We start from the raw sequence: 13,012 nt of genomic DNA, 5'->3' as shown, positions 1-13,012 counted from the left end.
TCCATTCCAGAAAACCTATAAGAGTGTACTTAAAGGGACAGTCTACTTCAGAATTTGTATTGTTTAAAAAGATTAAAAAAAATCTCTTTATTACCCATTCCCCAGTTTTGCATAACCAACACGTTTATATCAATATACTTTTTAACCTCTGTGATTACCTTGTATCTAAGCATCTGCAGACTGCCCCCATATTTCAGTTTTTTTGATAGACTTGGATTGTATCTAGTCAGTGTTGACTCACAAATAACTCCATGAAAGTGAGCACAGTGTTATCTATATGGCACACATGAATAAGCACCGTCTAGCTGTAAAAAAATGAAAATGCATTGAGATTAGAGGCAGCCTTCAAAGGCTTAGAAATTAGCACATGAGCCTGCCAAGGTTTAGCTTTCAACAAAGAATACCAAGAGAACAAAGTAAATTTGATGATAAAAGTAAATTGGAAAGTTGTTTAAAATTGAATATTCTATCTGAATCGTGAAAGTTTAATTTTGAGTAGACTGACCCTTTAACAAACACTAGAAGTTAATTAGAGTAAAGAAAGAAAAAGTATCCAACTTGGGTCACTAGTCGTCTGCAAATGTACAATAAACATGTAACTTTTAAAAAGAGGGCCATAGAAAAGTATCGGCACTCAAAGAACATTAGTATAGTAGGACAGTAGCCCCAAGCTGTTGAATTCTTGGCTAACTAATAAGGGTAGGGGTTTGAGCAGGGACAGATAGAGGGGTTTGTAGCACTCTTATTCCTTATAAAATAATGCCATGTATCGAAACCATGGATAAAGTAATATTATAGGGTAATAAAAACAAAAGTTTAATTGGTTAATTTAAAAAACAAATACAGACCACACAGCCCACTACACACGAGAATGTGTAAAGATAGATAATGATATAAAAACAACTTATATGAGCTAAGCCTAAAGCACGCACCAAAGCCCTGTGGTATATGCTCCCCTGTATTCCTGGCCAATAACTGGATACGTTGGCTTCAGGTGACAGGAGCACAACCCCAAGGCAGAGAATTGGTGCGCAAGGCTGAATACTAAAAACAGATAGTATCCCTGAGTTACAAGGGATCTCGTGGGTTCAAAGACCCCAAACAAACGCGTTTCGGCCGTGGAGCCGGCCTTTCTCAATGTTTACTGCAAAAGTTTTCAAGCCGAGTGACCGAGAGCGGCTTCTTTTTAAGTCCTACCCATGTTCCCATTAGCCAATCCAGGCCCGGTACAGAACACACCTCTGTTGTTCGCCAATAGTATCATCTATAAGGGGCGTTATGTTGCATATACGGTTGACGTGTAACTCCAATACACGGTTCATGATTGGTTAAACATGTGAACCGGTCGTTGCTTCATTGGTGTACGAGTTAAACACCTTCTTGCATACACACCCCTTGTTTTTGAGTGCACCGTTATGCCAGTGAGAGTGCGCATAGGACCCCATCGTAAATAGTAAGCTGTCAAAATTAATGATACGGGTCTCAGATCAACATTATCAGATTTGATCCTTAAAGGTATAATTTCTTGGGCTTGTATCAATCTTCCTAAGTATAAAAAGCAAGATCCCGCTTATATAGTGATAAGGTTCGGCAAGTTCAAGAAAACTTTTTCTGATGCATATCAAAAGCATCAAGTCACAGTTTCCAACTATATACCGAAATATCTAAGTGCTATGTCCTCAAAACAGATAATAATGTGCGACTAGGTGAAACATGAAAAATGTCCTTAACTCCCATTGCTTGGTGCCAACAGGAGGATTAAGAATTCTTAGGATAGTATCGCAGTGACACGTTTGTCTTGTCTGTAAACAAGTTATGACGTTTTTTAAAATGTTGTCCACTACCCCAGGTTACAGATGAATTCTTCTAAGATGATGATGATGTTTTATGTGACTCTTATAACACATTTAGAAAGGAAATGAATGAGTGAGGTGTGGTGTGTGTTAGAATTGCATTAATTCTCTATTCTGATTGTGTGGAATACCCAGGTATGCATAAATAAATTCCAAACATCATTGGACATATATAGTAGCTTTATAATGACATGTGTTATGCCCCACCAGATAGAGAATAGACACATCCCCTTCACTCATAAAGGCTAACCTAAATTGTATATAAAGTCAACTGACCATGACATAGACATTACTATTCTTACAGGAGGCCGAATATTTATAGAGGGAGAGCATGCTCTACAAAGGTAGACAATCGGGATATGCTAAAAGTAAATAAAACATGGGTGGACATACAAAAGGAAATAACGATACATTCACGAATGTGCACCTATTGAATTATTTTTTAGTGTGTATATTAATACTATAGTGGAATACAGTATAGCACCTGATCACATTGTGCCTACTAATTCACTATAAAGAGCATCCATGTAACTTGGGTGTTCAGAAAATAATAACACTAATAAAAAGAGGGACTAATCAACTGTATTTTAGATCACACAGGTATAGTTGTATCAACATTTCGTAAGCCTGTGTCTTGAGATACTGAGAGATTATCCCTATTCTGGGTGCACATATTTCTAGGGTGTACTTATTAATCGTCATTAATATGTTAAATAATAGGAGTGGTATTGTCAATTTTCTAGATATTTCACAGATTCCAGAAAAATTGGTACCTTATCTTCAAATATATATTAACATATTACAAGTACACCCAGAAATTATTGTATTCGTTCATACCAAATGGCATTACAGTATTAAGTCTGAAAACCTATGACTAAAACCTATAGAAAACCTACATCAACTAATAATATTCTAAGGGCTGACAGTTTCCACCATCCCAATACGATCCGGAGCTTACCATATGGAGAGTATCTGAGGATGCGACGTAATTGCTCAGATATAGACTCCTTTAAGGTAGTGGCTAAGGAATTAAAAACGAGATTATTACAGAGGGGGTATTCTAAGAAAGCACTGGCAAAGGCCTATAATAGAGCACTTAGTAAAGACCGAAGTGAACTTCTTCAACCAAATGAGACTAAACCATCTAACCCACTCAGGTTTATATCTACCTACACGAGCCAAAGCCAAACAGTGTCTAGTATAATCAGTAAACATTGGCACATCCTTAAAAGCGATGAGGTACTACACACTATAATTCCTGATAAACCTCTCTTCACGTACAGAAGGGCTAACAATCTTAGGGACTGCCTTACCACTAGCCATTTTAATCGTAACGCTAAAAAGGCACCATTATATAAAGGATCAATAGCATGTGGACATTGTAGCATATGTATACACATGCAAAAGAAGAAATATGTATTGGATAGATTTGGTAAAAGGTGGTATATTAACAGTCATATTAATTGTAAAACCATGAATGTGGTTTATTGCCTATCTTGTGAATGTGATAAATTATACGTGGGGATGACCAATAGAAGCATAGGCACTAGGATGACTGAGCACCTCAGTAATATCAGGTTGGCAGCTCGAGATGTTGAAAATGGTAAGAAGATTACCAGTGTAGCTAAACACTTTTTAGAACATCATAATGGTAAAACCCAAAGATTTAAATGTTGGGCACTCGAAACCATTAAAGTAGGAATTAGAGGTGGGAACACCGAGGACACACTTCTTAAAAAGGAAGCCAAATGGATTTTCAGACTTAATACTGTAATGCCATTTGGTATGAACGAATACAATAATTTCTGGGTGTACTTGTAATATGTTAATATATATTTGAAGATAAGGTACCAATTTTTCTGGAATCTGTGAAATATCTAGAAAATTGACAATACCACTCTTATTATTTAACATATTAATGACGATTAATAAGTACACCCTAGAAATATGTGCACCCAGAATAGGGATAATCTCTCAGTATCTCAAAACACAGGCTTACGAAATGTTGATACAACTATACCTGTGTGATCTAAAATACAGTTGATTAGTCCCTCTTTTTATTAGTGTTATTATTTTCTGAACACCCAAGTTACATGGATGCTCTTTATAGTGAATTAGTAGGCACAATGTGATCAGGTGCTATACTGTATTCCACTATAGTATTAATATACACACTAAAAAATAATTCAATAGGTGCACATTCGTGAATGTATCGTTATTTCCTTTTGTATGTCCACCCATGTTTTATTTACTTTTAGCATATCCTGATTGTCTACCTTTGTAGAGCATGCTCTCCCTCTATAAGTATTCGGCCTCCTGTAAGAATAGTAATGTCTATGTCATGGTCAGTTGACTTTATATACAATTTAGGTTAGCCTTTATGAGTGAAGGGGATGTGTCTATTCTCTATCTGGTGGGGCATAACACATGTCATTATAAAGCTACTATATATGTCCAATGATGTTTGGAATTTATTTATGCATACCTGGGTATTCCACACAATCAGAATAGAGAATTAATGCAATTCTAACACACACCACACCTCACTCATTCATTTCCTTTCTAAATGTGTTATAAGAGTCACATAAAAGATCATCATCTTAGCGTGAAAACATGTAAATAATATGATCGAAGAATTCATCTGTAACCTGGGGTAGTGGACAACATTTTAAAAAATGTCATAACTTGTTTACAGACAAGACAAACGTGTCACTGCGATACTATCCTAAGAATTCTTAATCCTCCTGTTGGCACCAAGCAATGGGAGTTAAGGACATTTTTCATGTTTCACCTAGTCGCACATTATTATCTGTTTTGAGGACATAGCACTTAGATATTTCGGTATATAGTTGGAAACTGTGACTTGATGCTTTTGATATGCATCAGAAAAAGTTTTCTTGAACTTGCCGAACCTTATCACTATATAAGCGGGATCTTGCTTTTTATACTTAGGAAGATTGATACAAGCCCAAGAAATTATACCTTTAAGGATCAAATCTGATAATGTTGATCTGAGACCCGTATCATTAATTTTGACAGCTTACTATTTACGATGGGGTCCTATGCGCACTCTCACTGGCATAACGGTGCACTCAAAAACAAGGGGTGTGTATGCAAGAAGGTGTTTAACTCGTACACCAATGAAGCAACGACTGGTTCACATGTTTAACCAATCATGAACCGTGTATTGGAGTGACACGTCAACCGCATATGCAACATAACGCCCCTTATAGATGATACTATTGGCGAACAACAGAGGTGTGTTCTGTACCGGGCCTGGTTTGGCTAATGGGAACATGGGTAGGACTTAAAAAGAAGCCGCTCTCGGTCACTCGGCTTGAAAACTTTTGCAGTAAACATTGAGAAAGGCCGGCTCCACGGCCGAAAACGCGTTTGTTTGGGGTCTTTGAACCCACGAGATCCCTTGTAACTCAGGGATACTATCTGTTTTTAGTATTCAGCCTTGCGCACCAATTCTCTGCCTTGGGGTTGTGCTCCTGTCACCTGAAGCCAACGTATCCAGTTATTGGCCAGGAATACAGGGGAGCATATACCACAGGGCTTTGGTGCGTGCTTTAGGCTTAGCTCATATAAGTTGTTTTTATATCATTATCTATCTTTACACAGTCTCGTGTGTAGTGGGCTGTGTGGTCTGTATTTGTTTTTTAAATTAACCAATTAAACTTTTGTTTTTATTACCCTATAATATTACTTTATCCATGGTTTCGATACATGGCATTACTTTATAAGGAATAAGAGTGCTACAAACCCCTCTATCTGTCCCTGCTCAATCCCCTACCCTTATTAGAAGTCTAATTAACTAGGGGTAGCACCAAGGTCACCTATACCTTTTTATATTCCTTTATTAACAAAACACAGTGCTGGTTTTGTGCTTTCTTTTTTGAATTCTTGGCTAAGGCAGGATCACAAATGTGCAAATAAAAATGGATTCAACCACAGATTCTTCTTGAAATGCACATAGATCAGTTACATTGTATAGAAACATATTTCCTATATACATATATTGCCCAAAATGCTTTTAATAACAGTTATCACTGCTTTAGTGTTTGCTGCACATGCAGAGAAGAATGCTTAGTAAATTATTCTCGGTACATCAGCATTGTACATACTGCAGCTTCTCAGAGTGAGTGAGGTTTATATCATGCAGCAATGATGAGTCATTACCAGATGATACAAGATCTTTACACTCTGAGCAAGCGCTGTGTTTACAATGCTGTTACACTGAGCATACTTAAGTACTCTCTTGAAACAGCTATAACTTTTACTAGAAGCATTTTTGCTAATAAATTTTTTGTCTGCTCCTTACTTACATGGGTCAACGTATTAACAAAAATTTTTCAAGCCAATCCATGTCCCTTAATCATGTCTCATGCATGATCATAAAAATTACGGAGCGCCTTTGTACCCGATATTCCATTATATTGAGACCTCTGGGAGAATAATTCTAAGCTAGCAAAATACTAACCAATGTGAGTTTGTTACAGCAGCTTTTCCTTGACTATCAGTTTAACATAACCAAATCGTGAATAAAATTCAGGTAATTAAAAGTCCATTATAGTAGAAAAATGACTTGCTTTAATTTTTAAGAGCAATGCTATGGGTTTAAACCCCCCCCCCCCCACAAAGGGATTAAACGCATAGGTAAAGTGCCACTGGTCCAGCAGTGCTCTATCGCTGCTGATTAGGTCAGCAGCAGTTTCTACTCAGGACCAGAAGTGATCTTTGTTACTATAATACTGGGTTTAGGAATCGTGCAAATGGCATTAAAGTCCCAGAAACAGACATGAATGGCAATCAATGCTTTAAAGAGTTCTACTGTATAATCACCCAACTGACCCATAAATACAATAGCTATTGAAGTGTCAGAGCCACTCTTGATAAACCATCATGTTCACAAAAGCAAAGCCCTTTAACAGTAGCACAGAAAATGACAGCTCTCATGCAGCTCTTAAAGGACCAGTCAACACTGTAGATTTGCATAATCAACAAATGCAAGATAACAGGACAATGCAATAGCACTTAGTTTGAACTTCAAATGAGTAGTAGATTTTTTTCTGACAATTTTAAGTTATGTCTTTTTCCACTCCCCCTGTACCATGTGACAGCCATCAGCCAATCACAAATGCATACACGTACCATGTGATAGCAATCAGCCATTCACAAATGCATACACACTTAGTCTTGCACATGCTCAGTAGGAGCTGGTGACTCAAAAAGTTTAAATATAAAAAGACTGTGCACATTTACTTAATGGAAGTAAATTGTAAAGTTGTTTAAAATGGCATGCTCTATCTGAATAATGAAAGTTTAATTTTGATTGAGTGTCCCTTTAATATCACTGCATATGTGCTTACCAGTTACATATTTTCCCCAGCATCCTGTAGTGCCAGCACAGTACAATGCAGTCAAGGAAGTTGGACCATTGCATAACAAATATCTGCACATGGTTTCTTATTTTACTTGGCTTTCCAGCTCCTCTTCCCAGATAGTTATTTGTGAAAGTAATTTGCAGAAGTGAAGTTTTGAGAAGTGTCAATGTTGAGCCATGGCTACATAGGAATAGTACCCTCTTGCTATCTGTGCATTGTCTTGTCATTAGAGAGATAACAATGCAGTAAAATGTATAAAAACTTCTATTAATAACCACCTTTTGTGTCTCTTTGCAGGGAACATCCTATGTTTCTGATTTTCATACAGCTCGCTCTCATCTCCATCTTTAAATCTTACCCGACTGTGGGAGATGTGGCTCTCTATATGGCCCTGCTGCCCATGTGGGCTCACTTGTCTAGATGTATGTATGTCCTGTCCTGCAAGGACATATAGCTTGATTAAAGGGACAGTTGACACCAAAAATGTTTTTGTTTAAAAAGATACATAATCACTTTATTTACCATTCCCCAGGTTTGCATAACCAATACTGTTATAGAAACATCCTTTTTACCTCTGTAATTACTTTGTATCTAAGCTTCTGCTGGCTGCCTCTTTATCTCTCAGATCTTTTGACAGACTTGCATTTCAGGCAATTAGTGCTGACTCTTAAATAACTGCACATGCGTGAGAACAATGTTATCTATATGAAACACACAAACTAACGCCCTCTAGCTGTGAAGAACTGTCAAATGCATTCAGATAAGAGGTGGCCTTCAGGAGCTTTAAAATTAGCATATTAACCTACCTAGGTTTAGCATTCAACTTAGAATAACAAGAGAACAAAGCAAATTTGAAGATAAAAGTAAATTTAAAAAGTTACACTATCTGAATCATGGAAGTTTAATTTGGACTTTACTATCCCTTTAAGCTTGGTGTTCTAATATTTGTGTCTAGTGAAAAGCATTTTTCCCAAACATGAGTTAAAGGGACATTATACACTCGTGTTTTTTCTTTGCATAAATGTTTTGTAGATTAACTATTTATATAGCCCATAAAGTTTTTTTTTTTTGTTTTTTTACATGGATAGTTTTGCTTATTTTTAAATAACATTGCTCTGATTTTCACACTCCTAACGAAGCCCCAAAGTTTTAGAATACCGACGTATACCTACTCTAGCTTGCTTCTGTTTGTGTAAAGGGTCTTTTCATATGAAAAGGAAGGGGGAGGGGGGAGTGTCTGATATTTCCCACTTGCAGTGGATTTTCCAGTAACCGTTTAAACAGAGCTAAACTGAAAGCTTCTAAGTAAGTTTTTAAACAGTTTTATACTGGATTTTTATATCAGTATCTGTGCATCTTATTCTTTATAGTAGTGTCTATTACATGCAGTTATATGAAAATTGGTGTATACTGTCCCTTTAAGGACAAACTATAGAAGCCTAGGGAATCCTATTTTTATAGGAAATAAGTCCATATAATGTAAAAGATTACCGTTCGCTTGTAGACTAGTTATTGTAATTTGTTTTTTTGATTACAGGCAGTCCTCGGGTTACAGACATCCGACTTAAGTACAACTCGTACTTACATACAGAGAAAATAGAGCTTTATCGACAATCCTTCTTTCCAGGATAAACCAAAATACTGAAAATCCAATAGTCACAAGGACAGAAAGTGATGTGAAATTTTCTGAACAGGGGCACAGATAGCAAAATAAACTTTATCCTATGCTATCCAAAACAAAAAAAAAATGTTTGACTAGAGTTTCACCTAAAAAAAAGTGCCTGTTCCAACTTACATACAAATTCAACTTAAGAACAAACCTAAAGTCCCTATCTTGTACGTAACCCGGGGACTGCCTGTATTACCAAAACTTAAATGAAAATGTTTACCGTTTTATGCTTTATTTGTTTTCTTTTTTGGACATAAGCAACAGTTTTGCATCCCCCACTAGTTAAATGGCATATCATTTTATGTATGCATAGCATATATCTACAAATTAACACTGTGTTGCAAAACGGTCCAAATACAAAAGATGTAAATTTAAAAATATTTAATTTTTGACATCTTGTTGCAGGATTTCCCTACTTCAGAGCAGTTAATGATGCATCCCTTGATAATCCTGGTGGGATTCACGTTCCCGGTCTCTCTTGTTATAGCCAATCGGTTGCTATTCTAGAATTATTGTAGCATTGCACTCTTAAAAAAAATAGAAAAATAGTGAAAACCTTGCAGTATATATATTTTGATTTATGCTACTAGATATAATTAACAGATGGCTTTTCATCTTTGACTTTTTTTAATTTTAATTTGCATTATTTTCTCTCAATAGTTCTGCGTAACATCTTCATCGTGTCTTGTATGCTGATCGTGTGCTCCCTGCTCTTCCCAGTTCTCTGGCATTTGTGGATTTATGCAGGAAGTGCCAACTCCAATTTCTATTATGCCATTACACTCTCTTTTAACGTAGGACAGGTGAGTCTTAACCTCTTAGCTCTAATATAATGGCCTTCCACCTTGAATATTATATTACTTTAATTATGAATGTACTCACAATTATAAACCAATACTAAAAATGTGTTTTAAACCGGGATTTGTGTTTCTAAAGGGTACACTTTTTTTACATTATTTTTGTTTTATCATTTGGACCTTAATAGGTAGTTTTCTTCTTAAATGGGAAGAGTCCACAGCTGCATTTATTACTTTTGGAAAATACAGAACCTGGCCACCAGGAGGAGGCAAAGACACCCCAGCCAAAGTCTTCAAATACCTCCCCCACTTCCCTCATCCCCCAGTTATTCTTTGCCTTTCGTCACAAGAGGATGGCAGAGAAGTGTCAGAAGTTCGAGGTAGTACTCTTCGCAATGGGACTGGAATTTTAAGTAATCCTGTCAGCCTCTCAGTGAGAGCATGGATAAATGTTAGAGTCCGGAGATGCAGGGAGAGTTTTCCTGCGAACCCATCCCCACTAATATTAACAGCTCCTTGGTAAACAGCATTGACGAGTTTCGCTGCCTACCTTTATTCACTCAAGTCCATGTCAGAAGCGAGGCTACTATCTGTCACACTTGAAGAGCCGTGTTCTTGTTCCACGGCATAGATTCCGGTAAGATCGTTTCATTTTATTTTGATATGTGAATGTGATGTTAACGAAACAAGGTAGGGTCTTAATAAGGAATCATGGGTTAATATCTCCTGAGGGGGGTTATTGAACATGGGGGGACTTTTAATCATTTTTGTTATATGGTTCTATCTGCAAATATGTAGCTATACTTAGGCTCACTGCCTTTTCGGAACATAACAGCCTTCTTCTTAATGACGCAATCTTCAAGATTGCGTGCCCTCAGCCATTGAGGATGTTAAAGGGTGCCAGTTTTTTTTTTTTTTTTTGGTAATCCCAAGATTATGGAGGATTCTGCTATGCGCGACACAGATGCCTCTTATACGGAGGATGTGTCTTGTGATGAATATGAAATGGCCCAGGTAATCAATGCCCATCAATTATGTTCCGATTGCCATTCTAGAGTACTTTCTTCTCCTGAAGCAAGGAGCTTAGAGTGCGTTGAGCCATCCGGCTCCGAGGTTTCCATGACCCATGAAGCGAGTGCCCCAGTCCATTTCCCGGCTACTCAAGCAGGTGTCCCTATGGCCTTTACTCCTCCGGAGGGTGGCTTGTTTCCTGCAGAGGTTCCGCACGGTTCTGCATGGCCATTTCTATGGCGCTGAATCATTTATATCTCCCAAGTGAAGTATTTCTAAGATACTGTCCGCATTCCGTTAACCAGGGCCGTCGAGCGTGGGATCACCCGATTTCAGTTCGGCCTTCTGGGGAAGCGTTGGCCCCTGAGGTCTCAGGGGCCCCTATCTCGGGGCCAGGGTCTTCATTTGATCCGGCGAGAGAGGATTTTGCCTTCCGTTATAGGCTGGCTCGCCCTCGTGTTCTTTTAAGACATGTTTCTTTCATGTAATTAGCAAGAGTCCATGAGCTAGTGACGTATGGGATATACATTCCTACCAGGCGGGGCAAAGTTTCCCAAACCTCAAAATGCCTATAAATACCCCCCTCACCACACCCACAATTCAGTTTTACAAACTTTGCCTCCCATGGAGGTGGTGAAGTAAGTTTGTGCTAGATTCTCCGTTGATATGCGCTTCGCAGCAGGCTGGAGCCCGGTTTTCCTCTGAGTGCAGTGAATGTCAGAAGGATGTGAAGAGAGTATTGCCTATTTGAATACAATGGTCTTCCTCTAGGGGATCTATTTCATAGGTTCTCAGTTATCGGTCGTAGATTTCTTCTCCTACCTCCCTTTTCAGATCGACGATATACTCTTATATACCATTACCTCTGCTGATTCTCGTTTCAGTACTGGTTTGGCTATCTACTATATGTAGATGAGTGTCTTAGGGTAAGTAAGTCTTATTTTATTTATGACACTCTAAGCTATGGTTGGGCACTTTATATGTAAAGTTCTAAATATATGTGTTTAAACATATATTTGCCATGATTCAGGATAATCAGTATTCCTTCATTCAGACTGTCAGTTTCATTATTTGGGATAATGCATATGAATAAATAATTTTTTCTTACCTTAAGAATTTTCAATTGACTTTTTTCCCTGCGGGCTGTTAGGCTCGCGGGGGCAGAAAATGCTTCAATTTATTGCGTCATTCTTGGCGCAAACTTTTTTGGCGCAAAATGTTGTCATTTCTGGCGCCATAGTTGACGCCGGAAGTTTGTTCGTGGTTGCGTCATTTGACGTATGTGTGTTAGACGTTTTTTTTGCGCCAAAAAATGTGGGCGTCGTTTTTGACGTCAGAGGATGTTGCGTCATACTTGGCGCCAAAAATATGGGCGTTGTACTTGGCGCCAATAATTTGGGCGTCTTACTTGGCACCAAAAAATGTGGGCGTCATACTTGTCTCCACCTTTTTTCACATTATTTAAGTCTCACTTTTTTATTGCTTCTGGTTGCTAGAGGCTTGTTTATTTTGCATCTTTTCCCATTCCTGAAACTGTCATTTAAGGAATTTGATAATTTTGCTTTATATGTTGTTTTTTCTATTACATATTGCAAGATGTCACAGCCTGACCCTGGATCAGAATCTACTTCTGGAAAGACGCTGCCTGATGCTGGTTCTACCAAAGTTAAGTGCATCTGTTGTAAACTTTTGTTAACTGTTCCTCCGGCTGTAGTTTGTGTTAGTTGTCATGATAAGCTTTCTAACGCAGATAGTGTCTCCATTAGTAATAATCCTTTACCTGTTGTTTTTCCTTCAACATCTAATGTTCAGGATGTCCCTGTTAATGTAAAAGAATTTGTTTCTAATTCTATTAGGAAGGCTCTGTCTGTTATTCCCCCTTCCAGTAAACGTAAAAGGTCTTTTAAAACTTCTCATATTTCAGATGAGTTTTTAAGTGACCGCCATCATTCTGACTTATCTGTTTCTGATGAGGATCTATCTGGTTCAGAAGATTCTGCTTCAGATATTGACACTGATAAATCTTCATATTTATTTAAGATGGAGTTTATTCGTTCTTTACTTAAAGAAGTGTTGATTGCATTAGATATGGAGGAGTCTAGTCCTCTTGATACTAAATCTACTAAGCGTTTAAATTCGTTTTTTAAACCTCATGTAGTTATTCCAGAAGTTTTTCCAGTTCCTGATGCTATTTCAGAAGTAATTTCTAGGGAATGGAATAGTCTGGGTACTTCATTTACTCCTTCTCCAAGGTTTAAGAAATTGTACCCTGTGCCATCTGATAGATTAGAA

At 37.7% G+C, this 13,012-nt stretch overlaps 1 protein-coding gene across 1 annotated transcript in view; it reads left to right on the top strand.

Annotated features, from left to right (window-relative positions):
- Nucleotides 1-13,012, top strand: part of PIGU (phosphatidylinositol glycan anchor biosynthesis class U) — a 54,593-nt gene that overhangs the window by 28,191 nt on the left and 13,390 nt on the right. Inside the window, exons 10-11 of the mRNA XM_053713395.1 lie at nucleotides 7,541-7,665; nucleotides 9,573-9,715. Coding sequence (XP_053569370.1) covers nucleotides 7,541-7,665; nucleotides 9,573-9,715 — 268 coding nt within the window. The remainder of the gene's footprint in view (nucleotides 1-7,540; nucleotides 7,666-9,572; nucleotides 9,716-13,012) is intronic.

This window comes from Bombina bombina, chromosome 1 (genome assembly GCF_027579735.1).
Source record: "Bombina bombina isolate aBomBom1 chromosome 1, aBomBom1.pri, whole genome shotgun sequence".
Taxonomy (NCBI): Eukaryota; Metazoa; Chordata; class Amphibia; order Anura; family Bombinatoridae; genus Bombina; species Bombina bombina.
The sequence above is the reverse complement of the archived record's forward strand: the minus strand, read 5'-3'. Positions and strand labels throughout refer to the sequence as shown.